Source organism: Heptranchias perlo, chromosome 12 (assembly GCF_035084215.1).
Source record: "Heptranchias perlo isolate sHepPer1 chromosome 12, sHepPer1.hap1, whole genome shotgun sequence".
NCBI classification, from domain to species: Eukaryota; Metazoa; Chordata; class Chondrichthyes; order Hexanchiformes; family Hexanchidae; genus Heptranchias; species Heptranchias perlo.
In genome coordinates, this window is record NC_090336.1 from 71,170,118 (window position 1) to 71,193,687 (window position 23,570).

Here is a 23,570-nt window from a genome sequence, read left to right on the forward strand (position 1 = left end):
TTTCTTATGTTCTCGTGTTTTACTACGTTAAAGGTGCTATATATATATATGCAAGCTGTTGTTGTTTGCATTGGTATTTATAATTTTTTCAGAACCTATTTAACGGAGGTGGAGATGGAGAATCATACAACGCAGGAGGAGGCCATTCGGCCCATAGTGCCTGTGCTGGCTCTGTGAAAGAGCTGTCTCATTAGTCCCACACCCCCTGCTCTTTCCCCAAAGTCTTGCAAACTTTTCCTTTTCAAGTATTTATCCAATTCCCTTTTGAAAGTTGCGACTGAATCTGCTTCCACCGCCCTTTCCCCGGGCAGTGCGTTCCAGATCAGAACAACTCGCTGCGTAGAGAACATTTCTCCTCATCTCCCCCGCCTTGTTTTTTTTTTGCCGATTATCTTAAGTCTGCGTCCTCCGGTTACCGACACTCCTGCCAGTGGAAATGACGAGTGCGGATGAGGGAAAGCCATTCGGCCCATCGTTCCACAGAGACCAGGTCCGGCAAGCCACTCGGTTGTACGGACAGCCGCCATGTATGGTGGCCCATCACCACCTTCTCAGGGCAACTGGGGATGGGCGTTAAATGCCAGACACATCCCCCACATCCAAAGGACAATAATACATGAACTAGAAAAAAGCACACACCCAATTTAAGGTACACCGTGTTAGGAGCATAGGAACAGGAGCAAGCCATCCATTCAGCCCCTCGAGCTTGTTCCATCGACCGGTCACTCCAACAATTAAGATTGCTACCAGGTTAATAATTATCGTAGAATCATGCAGCACAGAAGGAGGCCATTTGGCCCATCGTGCCTGTGCCGGCTCTTTGGAAGAGCCGTCCAATCAGTTCCACTCCCCTGTCCTTTCCCCACAGCCCTGCAAATATTTCCCCTTCAAGTATTTATCCAGTTCCCTTTTGGGAGTTACTCCTTACCCTCCTTCCATCATCCTTTCAGGCAGCCCGTTCCAGATCATAAGAAAACTCTGCGTTAAAAAAAAAATTCTCATCTCCCCTCTGGTTCTTTTTCCGATTACCTTCAATCTGTGCCCTCTGGTTACCGACCCTCCTGCCACTGGAAACAGTTTCTCCTTATTTACTCCATCAGAATGCCTCATGATTCTGACCACCTCTATTAAATCTCCCCTTAACCCTTGTTCGGGGTTCAAGTGTTCGAGAACCACTCCTTAAGTGTGAAACACCCTGGGCAACAGGTCAGCAAATGGCCTGCTGATTTCCAGGTGCCTCCTGAGATTATATAGGAACATAGGAACGGGAGTAGCCCCTCGTGCCTGCTCCGCCATTTGATAAGATCATGGGCTGATCTGTGATCTAACTCCATATACCTGCCTTTGGCCCATATCCCTTAATACCTTTGGTTGCCAAAAAGCTATCTATCTCAGATTTAAATTTAGCAATCGAGCTAGTATCAATTGCCGTTTGCGGAAGAGAGTTCCAAACTTCTACCACACTTTGTGTGTAGAAATGTTTTCTAATCTCGCTCCTGAAAGGTCTGGCTCTAATTTTTAGACTGTGCCCCCTACTCCTAGAATCCCCAACCAGCGGAAATAGTCTCTCTCTATCCACCCTATCCATTTCCCTTAATATCTTATAAACTTCAATCAGATCACCCCATAACCTTCGAAACTCTAGAGAATACAACCCCAATTTGTGTAATCTCTCCTCGTAACTTAACCCTTGAAGTCCGGGTATCATATGCCCAATCTTCTCTCGTTCTGACCAAACTCACCTCTACTTTTTCAACTACTTGTTTTCCAAATGAGCAAACCTTGGTTGAGCAAGTGATTGTCATGTTTTCTGAGCTCTCGTATTGACTAGTGACGCCGTAAAAGGCTCCCGCATCATCTTGAATATTGCAATTCAGGTCAGCCTATTGGTTACATCAAAGAAGGAGAGAATTAAATCACAGCCAAAAGAAAAAGCAAGTTTCAAACCAGAGGACAAAACAAAAGGGAAATTTCCGCAACGTTTAAAGGAAGAACTGGCATTTTAGGACGTCCCAAAAGCACTTCGCAGCCAATGTATTACTTTTGAAGCACGACTGCGCAGGCAAAAACGGCAGCCAATTTGCGCACAGCAAGATCCCACAAACAGCAGCGAGACAGATGGCCAGTTCATCCTGATCTGGTGATGTTGGTTGAGTGATGTTTACACAGGGCACCGGGGAGATCTCCCCAGCTCTGAGGAACAAAGGAACCATCAACATCCTGGGGGTCACCATTGACCTGAAACTTAACTGGACCAGCCATATAAATACTGTGGCTACAAGAGCAGGTCAGAGGCTGGGTATTCTGTGGCGAGTGACTCACCTCCTGACTCCCCAAAGCCTTTCCACCATCTACAAGGCACAAGTCAGGAGTGTGATGGAATACTCTCCACTTGCCTGGATGAGTGCAGCTCCAACAACACTCAAGAAGCTCGACACCATCCAGGACAAAGCAGCCCGCTTGATTGGCACCCCATCCACCACCCTAAACATTCACTCCCTTCACCACCGGCGCACAGTGGCTGCAGTGTGTACCATCCACAGGATGCACTGCAGCAACTCGCCAAGGCTTCTTCGACAGCACCTCCCAAACCCGCGACCTCTACCACCTAGAAGGACAAGAGCAGCAGGCGCATGGGAACAACACCACCTGCACGTTCCCCTCCAAGTCACACACCATCCCGACTTGGAAATATATCGGCCGTTCCTTCATCGTCGCTGGGTCAGAATCCTGGGACTCCCTTCCTAACAGCACTGTGGGAGAACCGTCACCACACGGACTGCAGCGGTTCAAGAAGGCGGCTCACCACCACCTTCTCAAGGGGCAATTAGGGATGGGCAATAAATGCCGGCCCCGCCAGCGACACCCACATCCCGTGAACGAATTTAAAAAAAGAAAACTGCGCACAAACTAGTCTAACTAACGCTGAGAGATGTCCCATGCCGGCAAACTTTGGGCCAACGTATGGAGCTCTCTGTCCAGTTCTGGTCACTACATTTACAAAGTCGTGGAAAAGATTCAAAGGCATTAAAAAAAAACATCGACGGTGTCTGGTTGGGGTCGCTGAGTATGAAGAAAGGCTACAGGAAGCTCGGTGAACTCCGCAATTGGAAGAAAGTCTCACAGTGGAGGTCGGGAGAGAAGAGACACATTCCAGGATTTTAAAACAATGAAGGGAAATTGGTTAGATTTAGAAAGGTGTTCTGATATTTATTTACGAAAGCTACAAGTTAAACCACTTTTTGCAGGGCTACTAGGGATGGGCAGTAGATGCCGGCCTTGCCAGCAACGCCCAGATCCAGAGAACATAACTCTCTTTTTCTCTCGAAAGGAGAAGGCTTAGGGGTGACCCGATAGGGGTCTCTAAAATTATGAAGGGGTTCGATAAGATAGACGTGGAGAAGCTGTTTCCACTTGCGGGGGAGACCAGAACTAGGGGCCGTAAATATAAGATAGTCACAAATAAATCCAATAGGGAATTCAGGAGAAACTTCTTTACCCAGAGAGTGGTGAGAATGTGGAACTCGCTCCCACAAGGAGTAGTTGAGGTGAATAGTGTAGATACATTTAAGGGGAAGCTGGATAAACACACGAGGGAGAAAGGAATAGAAGGCTATGCTGATAGGGTGAGATGAAGAGAGAGGTGGGAGGAGGCTCGTGTGGAGCATAAACACCAGCAAAGATCAGTTGGGCCGAATGGCCTGTTTCTATGCTGTCAGTTCGATGTAATTCTACGTGATATGTAAAACAAATCTAGCTGGACACTTCAGTGCCGCACTGAGGGAGTGCTGCATTGTCAAAAGACATTAAACCGAGGCCCTGTCTGCATGCTCCCAGTAGTTTTTTTTTGAAGAGGTGACTAAAGTAGTGGACAGGGGAATGTCAATGAATGTTATTTATATGGACTTCCAGAAGGCATTTGATAAAGTCCCGCATAAGAGATTGTTAACTAAGTTAGAAGCCCATGGAATCGAGGGAAAAGTACGGACTTGGTTGGGAAGTTGGCTGAGCGAAAGGCGACAGAGAGTAGGGATAATGGGCAGGTCCTCACATTGGCAGGATGTGACTAGTGGAGTCCCGCAGGGATCTGTCTTGGGGCCTCAATTATTCACAATATTTATTAACGACTTAGATGAAGACATAGAAAGTCTCAAATCTAAGTTTGCCGATGACACAAAGATTGGTGGCATTGTAAGCAGTGTGGATGAAAACATAAAATTACAAAGCGATATTGGTAGATTAGGTGAATGGGCAAAACTGTGGCAAATGGAATTCAATGTCGACAAATGTGAGGTCATCCACTTTGGATCAAAAAAGGATAGAACAGGGTACTTTCTAAATGGTAAAAAGTTAAAAACAGTGGATGTCCAAAGGGACTTAGGGGTTCAGGTACATCGATCATTGAAGTGTCATGAACAGGTGCAGAAAATAATCAATAAGGCTAATGGAATGCTGGTCTTTATATCCAGAGGACTGGAGTACAAGGGGGCAGAAGTTATGCTGCAGCTATACAAAACCCTGGTTCGACCGCACCTGGAGTACTGTGAGCAGTTCTGGGCACCGCACCTTCGGAAGGACATATTGGCCTTGGAGGGAGTGCAGCGTAGGTTTACTAGAATGATACCTGGACTTCAAGGGTTAAGTTACGGGGAGAGATTACACAAATTGGGGTTGTATTCTCTGGAGTTTCGAAGGTTAAGGGGTGATCTGATCGAAGTTTATAAGATATTAAGGGGAACAGATAGGGTGGATAGAGAGAAACTATTTCCGCTGGTTGGGGATTCTAGGAGCAGGGGGTACAGTCTAAAAATTAGAGCCAGACCTTTCAGGAGCGAGATTAGAAAACATTTCTACACACAAAGGGTGGTAGAAGTTTGGAACTCTCTTCCGCAAACGGCAATTGATGCTAGCTCAATTGCTAGATTTAAATCTGAGATAGATAGCTTTTCGGCAACCAAAGGTATTAAGGGATATGGGCCAAAGGCAGGTATATGGAGTTAGATCACAGATCAGCCATGATCATATCAAATGGCGGAGCAGGCACGAGGGGCTGAATGGCCTACTCCTGTTCCTATGAGTGACAGTGATGACATGATTTTCCTTCCTATGAGTAGTTGAGGTGGCACAATTTAAGAGTAGGGAGATCTCCTCGTGTCCTGGCCAACATTTATCCCTCAATCGGCATCGTCAAAATAAATTAATGGGTCATCCTTCTCATTGGCAGGTAGTGGGACCCCGTTATTTGCCGTTGCCTGCAATAATAAGTGACTGGACTTAAAAGATAATTCATTGGATGCAAAGCGCTTTGGGGTGTCTTGAGAGCTTAATCAGACATCATGCGAATGGAAAAACTTAAGGAATAACTCCCTCGTACTTGAGAGTTATTGATTTATTGAATCGAATGCTACCTCGTACAGCAAACGTTGACTCAGTTAAAGCACTGCCAGTGGAATGGGATCGATTCATAATTCAGCGAAGAGAACAGGAGAAAAAAAGATGAAGAGCAATCAGATGAATTATCTTTTAAGTCCAGTCACTTATTATTGCAGGCAACTGCAAACAACGGGGTCCCACTACCTGCAAATGAGAAGGATGACCCATTAATTTATTTTGACGATGCCGATTGAGGGATAAATGTTGGCCAGGACACGAGGAGATCTCCCTACTCTTAAATTGTGCCACCTCAACTACTCATAGGAAGGAAAATCATGTCATTACTGTCACTCATAGGAACAGGAGGAGGCCATTCAGCCCCTCGTGCCTGCTCCGCCATTTGATATGATCATGGCTGATCTGTGATCTAACTCCATATACCTGCCTTTGGCCCATATCCCTTAATACCTTTGGTTGCCAAAAAGCTATCTATCTCACATTTAAATTTAGCTATTGAGCTAGTATCAATTGCCGTTTGCGGAAGAGAGTTCCAAACTTCTACCACCCTTTGTGTGTAGAAATGTTTTCTAATCTCGCTCCTGAAAGGTCTGGCTCTAATTTTTAGACTGTGCCCCCTACTCCTAGAATCCCCAACCAGCGGAAATAGTTTCTCTCTATCCACCCTATCCGTTCCCCTTAATATCTTATCAACTTCGATCAGATCACCCCTTAACCTTCGAAACTCCAGAGAATACAACCCCAATTTGTGTAATCTCTCCTCGTAACTTAACCCTTGAAGTCCAGGTATCAGGCCACTAAGTCTAATTGGTGCAAGTAAACAAAACCAATCAGTTTTACGGCCCGTATCCTAACTTGCACCAAGTCCCGTTCACCCATCACCCCTTGTGCTCACTGACCCACACTGGCTCCCAGTCGACCAACGTCTCAAATTTAAAATTCTCACCCTTGTGTTCAATTCTCTCCACGGCCTCCCCTCTCCCCATCTCGGTCGTGACCTCCAGCTCTACATCCTTCCAATTCCGCCCTCTCGCCCGTCCCACACTTCCTTCGCCCCGTCGCTCCACCATTGGCGGCCGTGCCTTCAGCTGCCTGGGCCCTGAGCTCTGGAATTCCCTCCCTAAACCTCTCCGCCTCTCTCTCTCTCCTCCTTTTAAGACGCTCCTTAAAACCTACATCTTTGACCAAGCTTTTGGTCACCTGTCCTAATATCTTCTTATGTGGCTCAGTTTCCAATTTTGTTTGGTGATCGCTCCCGTGAAGCGCCTTGGGACGTTTTACGAAGTGAAAGGCGCTATATAAATGCAAGTTGTTGTTGTTGCTTGATGAAGGTAGTTTTCACACTGGAAGATGCTTATGAAGGTCAGAGAAAAACATTTAAGTGACTTGTCCTTTTTTGAATACTTTTAACACTGAGTGTTGCTCTCAAAACTTTATTTACATTGTAAGAGAGACAGACAGGCGCGCGCACGCACGCACACACAGTCGATCTCTGAGGTGTTGCTGATGTGTCGTCTTGAGCTGTGGAGTACCACAGTGAGGATTAGCTCTTGTAACTGCTTGTAAACTTCAGGCCGCCGGTCAGTGACCAGCTTTGCTGCGTTCAAATCCCTCCGTAGGGCCTCGCCGCCCCCCTCCCGATCTCCGTCACCTCCTCCAGACCCACAACCTTCCGCGATCTCTGCGAAACCTTCGAAACTCGAGAGAATACAACCCCAATTCGTGTGATCTCTCCTCGTAACTTAACCCTTGAAGTCCGGGTATCATTCTAGTAAACCGACGCTGCACTCCCTCCAAGGCCAATTTTGGTGTTGTTTGGCTATTCTGCTCACCAAAGCCAATGAACAGATTCAGCTTTAACCCAAACCATGAGGGAGAAAGGTTAGAAGCATTCATACTGAATGGCTTTTTGTCAGATTGCCAGTGTCTTAATTTTTGAATATAATTGCTGTCAGCTGTCGACAAATAACTTCCTTATTTTTTTTTGGCGGGCTGCATTCTGCACATTCACAATGCTCACAATAGCTGAACTGGATGTTGTTTGATCTGGTTAGGTTTTTTTTTGCAGTGAATCTAAAGGGAATTTCACTGACAAATTATGAATGTCGTACGTTCTGCAGGAATATGCCTTTAAGTGCACGACAGCTCACAGGATTAGGGACAGGGGCAGCATTAGCAAAACTCATCTGATGGAAAAGCTGCCTGAAGAGTAATATCAAAGATCTTCGCCAAACTGAACAAAGAAATTCCAACACCAAACCCTGTTTGAAAACGCAGCCAGTCCAAACAAAGTGAATGCACAGAGTACATTTGGATAAGCACTTGAAATGCCATAGCATACAAGGCTACGGACCAAATGCTGGAATATGGGATTAGAGTAGACAGGGCTTGATGGCCGGCGCGGACACGATGGGCCGAAGGGCCTCTATCCGTGCTGTATAACTCTATAACTCTAAGTACTGTATTAAGAACATAAGAACATAAGAAATTGGAGCAGGAGTAGGCCAATCGGCCCCTCGAGCCTGCTCCGCCATTCAATAAGATCATGGCTGATCTGATCCCAACCACAAATCTAAAGAACACAAGAAGTCGGAGCAGGACCCGGCCACATAGCCCCTGGGCCCTCTCCGCCACCCACAGGGCATTGACCGATCCGAACTCAGCTTCATGTCCAATTTCCTGCCCGCTCCCCATAACCCCTAATTCCCTTTACTTCTAGGAAACTGTCTATTTCTGTTTTAAATTTATCTAATGATGTAGCTTCCACAGCTTCCTGGGGCAGCAAATTCCACAGACCTACTACCCTCTGAGTGAAGAAGTTTCTCCTCATCTCAGTTTTGAAAGAGTGGCCCCTTATTCTAAGATTATGCCCCCTCGTTCTAGTTTCACCCATCCTTGGGAACATCCTTACTGCATCCACCCGATCAAGACCCTTCACAATCTTATATGTTTCAATAAGATCGCCTCAATATACTTTCTCCCCCCACACATATACGTTCCCATATTTCTCGATCTCGATCCTGCTCTCCTGGAATCAAGAGGTTCTTACGCCGGGAAAAGTTCCATGGAATCCAACAGTACTTTGGGGACGAATTCCTCAGCGGGCAGCACTCTCGCCTCTGAGTCAGAAGGTCGCGGGTTCATGTCCCGCTCCAGAGGCTCGAACGCAAAATCTCGGCTGACGCTCCGACGCAGCACCGAGGGAGTGCTGCGCTGTCCGTGGCGCCGTCTTTCGGGTGAGACGTCCACTCGAGGGGGAGCAGACGGGGGACTCTGTTTGACATCTCGTCCAAAAGACGGCACCTCCGACAGTGCAGCGCTCCCTCAGTACTGCACTGGGAGAGCCAGTTAACATAAGAGCATAAGAAACAGGAGCAGGAGTCGACACAGGACAGTCATCCCACGTTGGGAACAGGAGGAGGCCATTCAGCCCCTCAGGCCTGCTTTGCCATTCATAAGAACATAACAAGAAATAGGAGCAGGAGTCGGCCAATCGGCCCCTCGAGCCTGCTCCGCCATTCAATAAGATCATGGCTGATCTGATCCTAACCTCAAATCTAAATTCACGTCCAATTTCCTGCCCGCTCCCCGTGACCCCTAATTCCCTTTACTTCTCGGAAACTGTCTATTTCTGTTTTAAATGTATTTATTTATTTAATGATGTAGCTCGACGTCACCTGACCACCTCCTCTCCTAATCTTTTCAACCAGGAAGGCGTCCTGCGCTTTGAGCCTTGACTCTTCACCTTGATTACTCAAAATAATTGCGATATAAAAAATTTAATGAACGCACACTTCTTGTCTGTCACGCTTTGGGCATGCTGCACTTTCAACTTTCTGCGTCGCAAAGTACAAAGAAAAAAAAAGCAGTCATCCCCGGGAACACACAATTCCAGAGCCACATCATCTGCAGCCTGTTCAACTAACCTGCGGCTAATTCAGGTGAAACAATGCAGCCCTCTGGCTTACTGTAAACAGTGCTAAAGTCGAGATTTGTTAGTATTTATATTTTTTTTAAAAATCGGAATTTCACGGAGGATGCATTCCGTTTTTTTAGACGAAGAGAAAAGTTTCCACTGCACCACAGCTTTTCTGCTCCTCGCTGCTTTTTAAAACTCAACTTCGAAAGCGCGTTCGAAAGCACGTTCTGATAACGGCCTTTACTCCTGACAGGTACGTAACTAAACTTCAGATCCCAAGCAATGAAAGCAACCACTGGCAAGCGTCCACTTGTAACCTCCCAATAAGCCGCGGGTAAAGCCTTTCATCTGAAGCGCACATAAAAATAAAGTTTTGAATGCCGAAAATAAATTATACCAGGTAGGTAATCTGTTTGTGGGATCTTGCTGTGCGCAAATTGGCTGCCGCGTTTCCATACGTTACAACAGTGACGCCACTTCAGAAGTAATTAATTGGTTGTAAAGCACTTTGGGACGTCCAGAGGTTGTGAAAGGCGCTATATAAATGCAAGTTCTTTCTTTACTTCTCTTTTATAAAATGTTTATTTCTTCAGGTTACAGTTAAGAATCATGTTCTATTATATTGACTTTCCTACCAAATTGCAATGTATAAAGCAGCCTCGGTGGACTCACTAAATGTCACGTGTAGGAATTCATTACTAAATCCTGTTTAGGAAAAATCGTTCATCTCTGCAGAGAAAACAAACTCCCATTATTCTAAAACTTTATTCCACTTCACTATCAAGTCTAACCAGGCACGGGGTGTTGTTGCCTGTACGAGCTGTTGGTACCTTCAGCCCTGCGTTCCTCCAATTCTGGCCTCTTGTGCTTTCCCCACTTATTTCGCCCCGTCATTGGCTCCATGCCTTCAGCGTCTAGGCTCCAAGCAGTGGAACTTGCTCTCGAGGCAGTACAAAGAAGGTTCACTCGGTTAATCCCGGGGATGAGGGGGTGGACATATGAGGAGAGGTTGAGTAGATTGGGACTCTACTCATTGGAGCTCAGAAGAATGAGAGGCGATCTTATTGAAACATATAAGATTGTGAAGGGGCTTGATCGGGTGGATGCGGTAAGGATGTTCCCAAGGACGGGTGAAACTAGAACTAGGGGGCATAATCTTAGAATAAGGGGCTGCTCTTTCAAAACTGAGATGAGGAGAAACTTCTTCACTCAGAGGGTGGTGGGTCTGTGGAATTTGCTGCCCCAGGAAGCTGTGGAAGCTACATCATTAAATAAATTTAAAACAGAAATAGACAGTTTCCTAGAAGTAAAAGGGAATTAGGGGTTACGGGGAGCGGGCAGGAAATTGGACATGAATTTAGATTTGAGGTTAGGATCAGATCAGCCATGATCTTATTGAATGGCGGAGCAGGCTCGAGGGGCCGATTGGCCTACTCCTGCTCCTATTTCTTATGTTCTTATGTTCAAAACCTCTCCGTCTCTCTCTCTTTTTCCGCTGCTTAAAATCGATCATTTTGACCAAGCGTTTTGTCACCTGTCCTCATGTCTGGTTCGTTGGCTCGGTGTCAATTTTTGTCTGATTACGCTCCTGTGAAGCCCCTCGGGACGTCTTAACTACATTACTCTCAGGATGCACGGCCTGAAAGGGCGGTGGAAGCAGAGTCAATCGTGACTTTCAAAAGGGAATTGGATAAATAGTTGAAAAGGAAACATGTGCGGGGCTACGGGGGAAAGAGTAGGGTTAATTGGATAGCTCTTTCAGAGAGCTGGCACAGGCATGATGGGCCAAATGGCCTCCTTCCGTGCTGTACGATTCTACGTGGGTGTCGCTGGCGAGCTCACATTTACTGCCCATCCCTCGCTGCCCCGAGGAGTTGGTCATTGGCCGCTTCGGAGGGCATTAAGAGCCACTCACACGGTGAGAGACTGGAGTCACATGTAGGCCAGGCCGGGTAAGGGTGGCAGGTACACCCTTCCCTGAAGGGCATGAGGAGCAGTCAGTCTTTGCCGTGTCGCTACTGGATATTGCCAAGCACAGGCCAATGCCCGTCCCATCGGGGAAGTAAAATCTGAGGAGAGCGTCCATGGATCGCAGTTACGCACCTCTCAAGAACATCATCACTTACAGAAATCTTAGCCAAGTTGTCTGCTGTTCCTAATGGCCATGGATAGCAAGTAGCCCTGGGACACTGTCTCAAAACGCAAAACACACCAAATGACGGATGAATCCACTGCAGAATGTGTAGCGGTTAGAGGTGAACAAATATCAAATGTATTTTAGTGTTTCTATTCTACACTCAGTTGGGTTACATGGTGCAAAATGGGTTTCAATTAGTCTTTTCCGATCATGGAATGGGGGGGGGGGGTAAGACTGGGCGATGTGGGAGAGCAGAGGGAATTGGGGTTCAGGTTCACAAGGCCTGAAAAGCAGCACCTCAAGTCGATAAGGCCATAACAAAAGAAGCGAATGGAATACTGTTTTTTTATGGCATGAGGGTTAGAATATAAAAGTTGAGATTTAATGGTGAATCTATTGAAAAGCCTCAGTAAGATCATAGTTGGAGTAATGTGTGTAGTTTTGGGCTCCACACTATTGGAAGGGTATTGAGACAAGAAAGCATACGGGATCCTGGGCTTTATAAATAGAGGCATAGAGTACAAAAGCAAGGAGGTTATGATGAACCTTTATAAAACACTGATCGGACACAACTGGAGTATTGTGTCCAGTTCTGGGCACCGCATTTTAGCAAGGATTTGAAGGTCTTAGAGAGGGTGCAGAGGAGATTGACTAGAATGATTCCAGGGATGAGGGACTTCAGTTACGTGGATCGACTGGAGACACTGAGGTTGTTCTCCTTAGAGCAGAGAAGGTTGGGAGGAGATTTGATCGAGGTGTTCAAAATCATGAAGGGTCTCGTCAGAATAGATAGATTGGCGGAAGGGTCAAGGACAAGAGGACATGGAATTAAGGTGGCTGGCAAAAGAACCAAAGGCGACATGAGGAAAAACTTTTTTACACAGCGAGTGGTTGGGATCTGGAATGCACTGCCCGAGGGGGTGGTGGAGGCAGATTCAATCGCGGCCTTCAAAAGGGAACTGGATAAGTACTTGAAGGGAAAAAATTTGCAGGGCTACGGGGGAGTGGGACCAGTTGGATTGCTCTTGCGGAGAGCCGGCAAGGACTCGACGGGCCGAATGGCCTCCTTCCGTGCTGCAACCCATGATTCTATGACTGTATGGTTCTAATAGAGAGGGGAGAGCGCAGATCCACTGGGACGATGCAGAGTGTGAGGGAATACAAAGAAAGACTTGATAAACTGGGGCTGTTTTTTGTTGAAGAGAGGAGATTATGGGATACAGGGGTTTTAAAATTCTGAAGGGATGGGACAGAGTCCCTAGGAGTTGACTTTTTCCAGTGATACAGGGTTTTGGAACGAGGGGCACAGATACAAGATTAAATGGACGAGATTGAGAGAACAGGAAACTTTTTTGTTTTTACACAAAGCGTTGTGAGACTGTGGAATGCAGTTAGTGATTGAAGCAGAGACCAAGGTAACTTTTAAGAATAGGATAGGTTAGTGGTTGAAGGAAAGGGGGGATATAACATAAATACTGTGGCTACAAGAGCAGGTCAGAGGCTGGGTATTCTGCGGCGAGTGACTCACCTCCTGACTCCCCAAAGCCTTTCCACCATCTACAAGGCACAAGTCAGGAGTGTGATGGAATACTCTCCACTTGCCTGGATGAGTGCAGCTCCAACAACACTCAAGAAGCTCGACACCATCCAGGACAAAGCAGCCCGCTTGATTGGCACCCCATCCACCACCCTAAACATTCACTCCCTTCACCACCGGCGCACTGTGGCTGCAGTGTGTACCATCCACAGGATGCACTGCAGCAACTCGCCAAGGCTTCATCGACAGCACCTCCCGAACCCGCGACCTCTACCGCCTAGAAGGACAAGAGCAGCAGGCACATGGGAACAACACCACCTGCACGTCCCCCTCCAAGTCACACACCATCCCGACTTGGAAATATATCGGCCGTTGCTTCATCGTCGCTGGGTCAAAATCCTGGAACTCCCTTCCTAACAGCACTGTGGGAGAACCTTCACCACACGGACTGCAGCGGTTCAAGAAGGCAGCTCACCACCACCTTCTCAAGGGGCAATTAGGGATGGGCAATAAATGCTGGCCTCGCCAGCGACACCCACATCCCACGAACGAAAAAAAAATAAGGGGGTATGGGAAGAGGGCAGTTCTGGTGCCCTTATTTAAGGAAGGACATACTTGCATTGGAGGCAGTTCAGAGAAGGTTCACTAGGTTGATTCCGGGTATGGAAGGGTTGTCTTTTGAGGAAAGATTGAACAGGTTGGGTCTATACTCATTGGAGTTTAGAAGAATGAGAGGAGATCTTATTGAAACATACTAGATTCTGAGGGGACTCGATAGGGTAGATGCTGAGAGGATGTTACCCCTCATGGGGGAATCTAAAACTAGGGGGCGCAGTCTCAGAATAAGGGGTCGCCCGTTGAAGACGGAAATGAGGAGGAATTTCTTCTCCCAGAGGGTCGTGAATCTTTGGAATTCTTTACCCCAAAAAGCTGTGGAGGCTGAGTCATTGAATACACTCAAGGACGAGTTGGACAAATTTTTGATCAGCGAGGGAGTCAAAGGATACGGGGAAAGGGCGGGAAAGTGGAGTTGAGGTAAAAATCAGATCAGCCATGATCTCATTGAATGGCGGAGCTGGCTCAAGGGGCCGAATGGCCTACTCCTGTTCCTATCTCTTATGGTCTCATGGCAGGCACAAGGGATTAGGAAGCCGCTCGTATGAAGGATAAATACCAACGCGGACTGGTTGGTCTGTTTCAGTGTTGTAATTTTTATGTAAAGTTCCTGTGAAACTTTGATATTTAGAGTATCTTGCATTTATATACAAGGTTTAAGGCTCCAGCCGTCGCACATCAGCGCCAAAAGTTTTTTTCACCCAAAAAAAGAAAGGTTTTTTTTCTCCCCTGACCTGGAGCCTGAAATTTACAAGCACCTTGTAATCTGCAAACTTTGCTCACCAGGAGCAATTAAGCTGACTGACTGACCTATTAGGAACACAAGTCAGTACCTCAACAGTGGGCTTACAGGGACAGGCCAGTTCAGTAGTCACACGTCATAATTTTAATCCAGACGACCCAAGGGCAATGCCACGGGAGTTAATAAAGTTAATTGTAAAAGTATCCTGAACAAGGGCCAAAAATGCAGTGGGAATCAACAACATTGGGATGTCTTGTTGAAGTTGCACAAGACATTAGTAAGGCCACACTTGGAATGGTCAGAAAGGATATTATTAAACTAGAAAGAGTGCAGAAAAGATTTACTAGGATGCTACCGGGACTTGATGGTTTGACTTATAGGGAGAGGTTGGATAGACTGAGACTTTTTTCCCTGGAGAGTAGGAGGTTTAGGGGTGATCTTATAGAAGTCTATAAAATAATGAGGGGCATAGATAAGGTAGATAGTCAAAATCTTTTCCCAAAGGTAGGGGAGTCTATAACGAGGGGGCATAGATTTAAGGTGAGAGGGGAGAGATACAAAAGGGTCCAGAGGGGCAATTTTTTCACTCAAACGGTGGTGAGTGTCTGGAACGAGCTGCCAGAGGCAGTAGTAGAGGCGGGTACAATTTTGTCTTTTAAAAAGCATTTGGACAGTTACATGGGGAAGATGGGTATAGAGGGATATGGGCCAAGTGCAGGCAATTGGGACAAGTTTAGTGGTATAAACTGGGCGACATGGACATGTTGGGCCGAAGGGCCTGTTTCCATGTTGTAACTTCTATGATTCTATGATTCAAAAAAAAAGTCTTGCTTCTGTTTGCAACCATTCCAGCCATCTGGTGGCGAGAATGGGGCGGGGGGGAGAAAGAGGAGAGGTGAGGGGGACATACAGACTCAGAAGAAGGGTTGGAGGAGGGCGGGAGGTCGTTTAGCAGTGAGTTGCTTTGATTCAAAGTGCTGTAAACCATGGGCTATTTCGAATCGGTTGCATTTTTTGTTATTCGTTCACGGGATGTGGGCGTCGCTGGCGAGGCCGGCATTTATTGCCCATCCCTAATTGCCCCCTTGAGAAGGTGGTGGTGAGCCGCCTTCTTGAACCGCTGCAGTCCGTGTGGTGACGGTTCTCCCACAGTGCTGTTAGGAAGGGAGTTCCAGGATTTCGACCCGGCGACGATGAAGGAACGGCCGATATATTTCCAAGTCGGGATGGTGTGTGACTTGGAGGGGAACGTGCAGGTGGTGTTGTTCCCATGTGCCTGCTGCCCTTGTCCTTCTAGGTGGTAGAGGTCGTGGGTTTGGGAGGTGCTGTCGAAGAAGCCTTGGCGAGTTGCTGCAGTGCATCCTGTGGATGGTACACACTGCAGCCACTGTGCGCCGGTGGTGAAGGGAGTGAATGTTTAGGGTGGTGGATGGGGTGCCAATCAAGCGGGCTGCTTTGTCCTGGATGGTGTCGAGCTTCTTGAGCATTGCGAAGGCTGTGAAGATTAACCTCCTGCTAACAATTAATTTTTTTTGGACATCCTTTGCAAAAAAAAAAAGCACTGCATGTCAATTTCAAGTCCGAATGGTTCAAATTATTGAGACCTGCATTCAGTGGAACATGCGTTCTAGCCCAATGGCACAATTCGGTCACATGGGTTAACTGCAACCTCGAGTGCCAGTAAATACCACTTTCATTAACTTGGAAGAACCCAAGCCAAGCAATGGGCCAAAAAGTAATTCTGCAAACGTCAGCAAAATTGTAGCTTTTTGCACACGCAAGCAATTCTCCCAGATTCTGTAATCTTCACCTCATATTTATTCAATAAACAGATCCTCCAGTTAAATGTATGATATAGTAGAAAATGAGGTTTGTTTTTATTTTAAATGCCAAGGATGGTTTTTTTTGGTCTCAACCTAACTGAAGTTCATTCGGATTGAAAGGATCGGAGAGCTGAACCTCGGGAGCCCTCGAGTTCAATTTCAAAACGCGCATCCAGTTTGCCTATTTACACCTCTGAAATACCCAAGTCCGTCCCGACCTCACTGCTAAAAGCTTCACCCACGCCTCTGTCACCCCCCCAAGCCTCACATCGCCAACACTCTTCCAGCAAGGTCACGCAAGCACCCTCCGACACAAAATCCAGCTCACCCGCCCACATCCTCGTTTACGAATCTACCCCCCCCCGCCACGGCCGCACCTCACCCTCCCGCTACAATCTCCGCCCGCCCTTCGTCTCCCACTCTCGCGACTCTGGGCCGCCGTGCCTCTAGCCCATCGCCGTTGAAGCCTTCAGTCGTTGGGAATTCTCTACCCAAACCCAGCAGTCTTGCTCCATCTCCCTGCGCAACTTCAAATGCCTCCTCCAAAAACCTACTCCTTTGATTACGTCTTCAGCCTCCTCCTCTAACCTTTGCTGACGTCCAATCTGCCCCTCGGGCAGGTTTCGACATGTTGAAAGGGTTTTGTCGTGCGCCTCTTTGTACTTCAATGGCGTGAGGAACAGACGACGTTCCCTCACTAACACACAAACTGTACGAAATACTACAACAACTTGCATTTATGTAGCGCCTTTGATGTAGGAAATCGTCCCAAGGCTCTTGGCAGGAGCGTTACCAGACAAGAATCGACAACGAGGCAAAGGGGGAGAGATTAGGGCAGGTGACTAAAAGCTCGGTCCAAGGGGTAGGTTTTGAGGAGCGTCTTAAAGGAGAGGGGGAGGAGAGGTGAAGAGGCTTACGGAGGGAATTCCAGAGCTTAGGGCCGAGGCGGCTGAAGGCGCGGCCGCCAGCGATGGGGCGAGGGGAGTGGGGTGAGGCGTATGAGGCCGGAGTTGGAGGATTGCAGAGGTCTCTGAGGGTTGCAGGGCTGGAGGAGGTGACAGAGATAGGGAGGGGGTGAGGCCACGGAGGGATGTGAACATGAGAAAATAGCCTCTGTTGCATATAAGGACATAACACAAGAAATAGGAGCAGGAGTAGGCCAATCGGCCCCTCGAGCCTGGTCTGCCATTCAATAAGATCATGGCTGGTCTGATCCTAACCTCAAATCTAAATTCACGTCCAATTTCCTGCCCGCTCCCCGTAACCCCTAATTCCCTTTACTTCTCGGAAACTGTCGATTTCTGTTTTAAATTTATTTATGCATGGCCTTCGACAACTTATCTAATTCCCCCAATCAAATACTAACACATCATAGGTAGAGTTACATTGATTCTGGAACACGCTGCCTGAAAGGGCGGTGGAAGCAGATTCAATAATAACTTTCAAAAGGGAATTGGATAAATACTTGAAAAGGAAAAATTTAGAGGGCTACGGGGAAAGAGCAGGGGGGAGTGGGACTAATTGGATAGCTCTTTCAAAGAGCCGGCACAGACACGATGGGCCGAATGGCCTCCTTCTGTGCTGTACGGTCCTGTGGTTATTTACCACCTGTTAGAAACCCGCTCACTCTGCTTTTCAATCATGCTGAAAAAATGTTCTACAGCTACAAACTTTAGGGGGCAGTCATTCAAACCTTTCCAAGGCACAAGTCAGGAGTGTGATGGAATACTCTCCACTTGCTTGGATGAGTGCAGCTCCAACAACACTCAAGAAGCTCCACACCATCCAGGACAAAGCAGCCCGCTTGATTGGCACCCCATCCACCACCCTGAACATTCGCTCCCTTCACCACCGGCGCACCGTGGCTGCAGTGTGTACCATCCACAGGATGCACTGCAGCAACTCGCCAAGGCTTCTTCGACAGCACCTCCCAAACCCGCGACCTCTACCACCTAGAAGGACAAGAGCAGCAGGCACATGGGAACAGCACCACCCGCACGTTCCCCTCCAAGTCACACACCATCCCGACTTGGAAATATATCGGCCGTTCCTTCATCGTCGCTGGGTCAAAATCCTGGAACTCCCTTCCTAACAGCACTGTGGGAGAACCTTCACCACACGGACTGCAGCGGTTCAAGAAGGCGGCTCACCACCACCTTCTCAAGGGGCAATTAGGGATGGGCAATAAATGCCGGCCTCGCCAGCGACGCCCACATCCCGTGAACGAATGAAAAAAAAACATGAAATGGAAGGTCTTTCAGTCGGGTTGGTAGAGCCACTTACTAACTACCACTGGCTCGAGTTCAAATCCCAATCCTGCCTGCCATTTGAACTCGATTTCCTCAGGCTTCGTGTTTTGAAAGCTCTTGGTTCAGGCCACTAGATGGAGGCATTTAGCAGCTCGGAGGGAGCGACAGACAAGAAAGAGCTCACAGGCCTGGAAAAATCCAACTTCCTGTAAAGCCTACCATACCTGATGCAGTTTTGGTCGGGATAACCAACCCTCTAAGGTTGTCCTGGAGGCTCCAGGAATTCAAGATGGATCTACAGGACACCTGCTTCCAGCAAAAAAAACAGACCCCCAGGGAGAAAATATCTTGGGGGCATTAAAAAAAATGTTTTTTTTTTCATTTTCGTTAGAACTGTTGCATTTATTAGTTATCATAATATTGGAGGTGGGGAAAAAAACTGTTTGTAGAATCATACAGCACAGCCCATCGTGCCTGTGCTGTCCAATAAGTCCCACTCTCCAGCTCTTTCCCCGTAGCCCTGCAAATATTTCCCCTTCAATTATTTATCCAATTGAATTCTCCTTTTGAAAGTTACTATTGAATCTGCTTCCACCGTCCTTTCAGGCAGCGCGTTCCAGATCACTGCGTTAAAAAAAAATTCTCCTCATCTCCTCCACCCCCCCCCCCCAACCCGGTTCCTTTGCCAATTACTTTAAATCTGCGTCCTCTGGTTACCGACCCTCCTGCCAGTGGAAACAGTTTCTCCTTATTTACTCCAACAAAACACCTCATAATTTCAAACGCCTCTATTAAATCTCCCCTTAAGCTTCTCCGCTCTAAGGAGATTGACGGTGAAGAATCATTCCATCAGGTAATGGAGAATCGATTCACTTTCCAGTGGGATGGCGGGGCGGACGCGTCGGGCGACCAATGGCAGGAGTGGGCGGGGCGTGGGCGGGGTGGTCGAAGGCCACGTGACAAAACCTCCAGGCAGATGGAGTTTAATTTAGATAAATGTGAGGTGATGCATTTTGGGAGATCGAATCGGGCCAGGACCTACTCCGTTAATGGTAGGGCGTTGGGGAGAGTTATAGAACAAAGAGATCTAGGAGTACAGATTCATAGCTCCTTGAAAGTGGAGTCACAGGTGGATAGGGTGGTGAAGAAGGCATTCGGCATGCTTGGTTTCATTGGTCAGAACATTGAATACAGGAGTTGGGATGTCTTGTTGAAGTTGTACAAGACATTAGTAAGGCCACACTTGGAGTACTGTGTACAGTTCTGGTCACCCTATTATAGAAAGGATATTATTAAACTAGAAAGAGTGCAGACAAGATTTACTAGGATGCTACCGGGACTTGATGGTTTGACTTATAGGGAGAGGTTGGATAGACTGGGACTTTTTTCCCTGGAGAGTAGGAGGTTGAGGGGTGATCTTATACAAGTCTATAAAATAATGAGGGGCATAGATAAGGTAGATAGTCAAAATCTTTTCCCAAAGGTAGGGGAGTCTATAATGAGGGGGCATAGATTTAAGGTGAGAGGGGAGAGATACAAAAGGGTCCAGAGGGGCAATTTTTTCACTCAAAGGGTGGTGAGTGTCTGGAACGAGCTGCCAGAGGCAGTAGTAGAGGCGGGTACAATTTTGTCTTTTAAAAAGCATTCGGACAGTTACATGGGTAAGATGGGTATAGAGGGATATGGGCCAAGTGCAGGCAATTGGGACTAGCTTAGTGGTATAAACTGGGCGACATGGACATGTTGGGCCGAAGGGCCTGTTTCCATGTTGTAAACTTCTATGATTCTATGATTCTACTACGTCCGACCAGAGTTGGCAAACCTTTTATGGCAACATCTGCAGCTCAAACCATATTGTTTCACAGGCTACAGAAGGAGAATTGTAAATAAACATAAAGAAGGGTTAATCAAATGCGCCGGGAATTAGCGGGGGGGGCGTTTGGAATAAACTCCCTGCCCCGTGGGCCTCACCCATGACATTTTTGAACAGTACGCCACTCTGGTTAATGGCAAACTGGACCACGGGTATTAATGGACGTCCTTGTAATAATAAACTCAGTTAATGTTTAGCAGTGTCAGAAGACTTCAAAAGTCTCGGGGACCGACAGCCTTACGAAGCTGAGTTCGGATCGGTCAAGGCCCTGCGGGTGGCGTAGCGGGCCCAGGGGGCCGAGCGGCCGGGTCCTGCTCCTGCTTCTTGTGTTCTTCAGATTTGAGGTTAGGATCAGATCAGCCATGATCTTATTGAATGGCGGAGCAGGCTCGAGGGGGCCGATTGGCCTACTCCTGCTCCTATTTCTTACGTTCTTCTTACTTATCTAAAGAAAAAGTTATATCTTGTAGCGTGCGTGCGCGTGTGTGTTTTTTATAAAAAAAGCTTGTTGAAAGAACGTCTGTGTGCTCAGATCAGGTAAAAACACTGAATTCTACTGAGACAAATTCTTGCAGTTAATTAAACTCCACCCAACCGGCCCATCGCCATTCTTCATGGTGATAATTTTACCCATGCCGTGATTACAACTCCAGTCGGAACCAACTTTAACGGGAAGGAATATCCCACTGCGTCTAAAACAAGACCGCAGCCGAGCACAGTGGCAGCAAGCTGGGGATGAAAGATCAAACGTGCGTCTCATATCGGGCCTCTCGCACGTCCTCAAGACGCCTTCCGCGCATCACAACCACGGAGTTGTCTTCAACAGCGCCGTGGGATACGTTTAGGTGGAATCGCACAGGATTCACAGCACAGGAGCAGGCCGTTCTGCCCAACTGGTCCACGTCGGTGTTTACGGCTCACAGGAGCCTCCTCCCTCCCTAATTCACATCGCCCCACTCCTCTGGCTCTCGAGTACTTGTCATCGGCCTTCGGGTCCACCGGAGAGGGCAGGCGGGGCCTCGGTTTAACGCCTCTTCCAAAAGACGGCACCCTCCGACGGCGCGGCGCCCCCCCAAGTCTCTGGGAGTGGGGTCTGTGCCCTGCACCCCCCACCCCCCCCCGCCGACCCTCTGACTCAGAGGCGACTGTGCTGACCCGCTGAGCCCAGGCGGTCACTTCTCGACCAGACGTGCGACAAATAAAAAAAAAACCCCGCCACCGAAGAGGGGGAACTGATGCACTTACCCAGAATTTCACGAGGAAAAAAGCATTATGGGGTCCTTTCCCATATAGCTCTTTAAGGCCACCTTTCTTCTCTGGGAATTTATCGTAGATTTGGCGGATATCCACGGATTCAAGCAAAGGATCACTGTAGGAATGGTTGGTCTGTCCAATGTGTACAAAGAGGTGCTTGTTGTACTGTTTTCGTAAAAAAAAAAATAAAAGTCACAACGTCATCACTTTTACAGAAGCAAAAAAAAAAATCCAACCCCAAAACAATATAGTCTCACAGGGTGGAAGGGGTAATTCACGAGCCCTGGGCTAACAATCCAGAAGGACGAGAGTTCGAATCCCACCCCGGGCGGTTTGAGAATTTTAATTCCGTTTAAAAAAATAAATAAATCTGGGAAGTTAAAAAAGTTGGTACCAACAAAAAAACTGATCATGGAGCGGGGTTCAGATTGTGATTAAAAACCCAAATCGGTTCTTTAGGGAAGGAAACCTGCCGTCCTTACCCGGTCGGAAGCTGTGGAAAATGTGAGTTTATGCACTTTGGCAGGAAAAATCAGAGAGCAAGTTATTATCTTAATGGCGAGAAACTGGAAAGTACTGCAGTACAAAGGGATCTGGGGGTCCGAGTGCAAGAAAATCAAAAAGTTAGTATGCAGGTGCAGCAGGTGATCAAGAAGGCCAACGGAATGTTGGCTTTTATTGCTAGGGGGATAGAATATAAAAACAGGGAGGTATTGCTGCAGTTATATAAGGTATTGGTGAGACCGCACCTGGAATACTGCATACAGTTTTGGTGTCCATACTTAAGAAAAGACATACTTGCTCTCGAGGCAGTACAAAGAAGGTTCACTCGGTTAATCCCGGGGATGAGGGGGCGGACATATGAGGAGAGGTTGAGTAGATTGGGACTCTACTCATTGGAGTTCAGAAGAATGAGAGGCGATCTTATTGAAACATATAAGATTGTGAAGGGGCTTGATCGGGTGGATGCGGTAAGGATGTTCCCAAGGATGGGTGAAACTAGAACTAGGGGGCATAATCTCAGAATAAGGGGCTGCTCTTTCAAAACTGAGATGAGGAGAAACTTCTTCACTCAGAGGGTAGTAGGTCTGTGGAATTTGCTGCCCCAGGAAGCTGTGGAAGCTACATCATTAAATAAATTTAAAACAGAAATAGACAGTTTCCTCGAAGTAAAGGGAATTAGGGGTTACGGGGAGCGGGCAGGAAATTGGAGATGAATTTAGATTTGAGGTTAGGATCAGATCAGCCATGATCTTACTGAATGGCGGAGCAGGCTCGAGGGGCCGATTGGCCTACTCCTGCTCCTATTTCTTATGTTCTCTGGGCCTGTATGTGGCTCCAGTCCCCCACACACACCAACGTGGTTGACTCTTTTACTGCCCTCTGAAGTTGGCCAGCGAACCGTTCAAGGCAACTGAAGACGGGAAATAAATGCCGGTCTCGCCAGCCATGCCCACATCCCGAGAACGAATAAAGAAAAAAAAAAAAACAGGTCCCAACATTCTTTCATGACATTTCATTCCATTGCTGATTAGGGTATCTGACTTATTACTGAAAAAAAAAACCTTTAAGAAACAGCAGTGACCACAGGGGAGAATTCACAGTGATGTCACTGCCCAAAATGTTCAATACTGTGCTGTCAAATTGGAATCATCGAAAGGTTACAGCACGGAAGGAGGCCATTCAGCCCATCGAGTCCGTGCCGGCTCTATGCAAGAGCAATCCAGCTGGTCCCACTCCCCCGCCCTACTCCCCCTCTCTGCTATTTCAATGGAGACATTAAACCATTTAAAATTAACACCGTTGCGAAATGGTGATGGGGGATGGGGGGAGGGCGAGAGAATTTGGTCCGAGCTTTTTAAAGACTCCGACAAAGGAGGTCACTGACCTTTTTATCTGTTATGTACGTGCAGAAAAATTGAGAGAGAATATTTCCTGGCCCTTTTTGTAGTTGTATAGGTCGCGATACTCGCGGGTCGCGATAATCACGGGGCGCGATAATCACGGGGCGCGGGGTCGCGATAATCACG

The 23,570-nt window shown here is 47.4% G+C and overlaps 1 protein-coding gene and 1 long non-coding RNA gene across 7 annotated transcripts in view; one reads left to right on the plus strand and one right to left on the minus strand.

The window, feature by feature from the left end:
- The window catches only part of LOC137328085 (transcriptional enhancer factor TEF-1), a 270,061-nt gene that overhangs the window by 16,368 nt on the left and 230,123 nt on the right, over positions 1–23,570 (minus strand). For all 4 annotated transcript variants that reach the window (XM_067994247.1, XM_067994245.1, XM_067994246.1 and 1 more), the window contains 2 exons: positions 21,532–21,705; positions 1,743–1,883 (listed from right to left, as the gene is read on the minus strand). In XM_067994247.1, coding sequence (XP_067850348.1) covers positions 1,743–1,883; positions 21,532–21,705 — 315 coding nt within the window. The remainder of the gene's footprint in view (positions 1–1,742; positions 1,884–21,531; positions 21,706–23,570) is intronic.
- The window catches only part of LOC137328086 (uncharacterized), a 23,025-nt gene continuing 19,951 nt past the window's right edge, over positions 20,497–23,570 (plus strand). For all 3 annotated transcript variants that reach the window (XR_010964615.1, XR_010964617.1, XR_010964616.1), the window contains exon 1: positions 20,497–20,630. This is a non-coding gene — a long non-coding RNA (uncharacterized lncRNA). The remainder of the gene's footprint in view (positions 20,631–23,570) is intronic.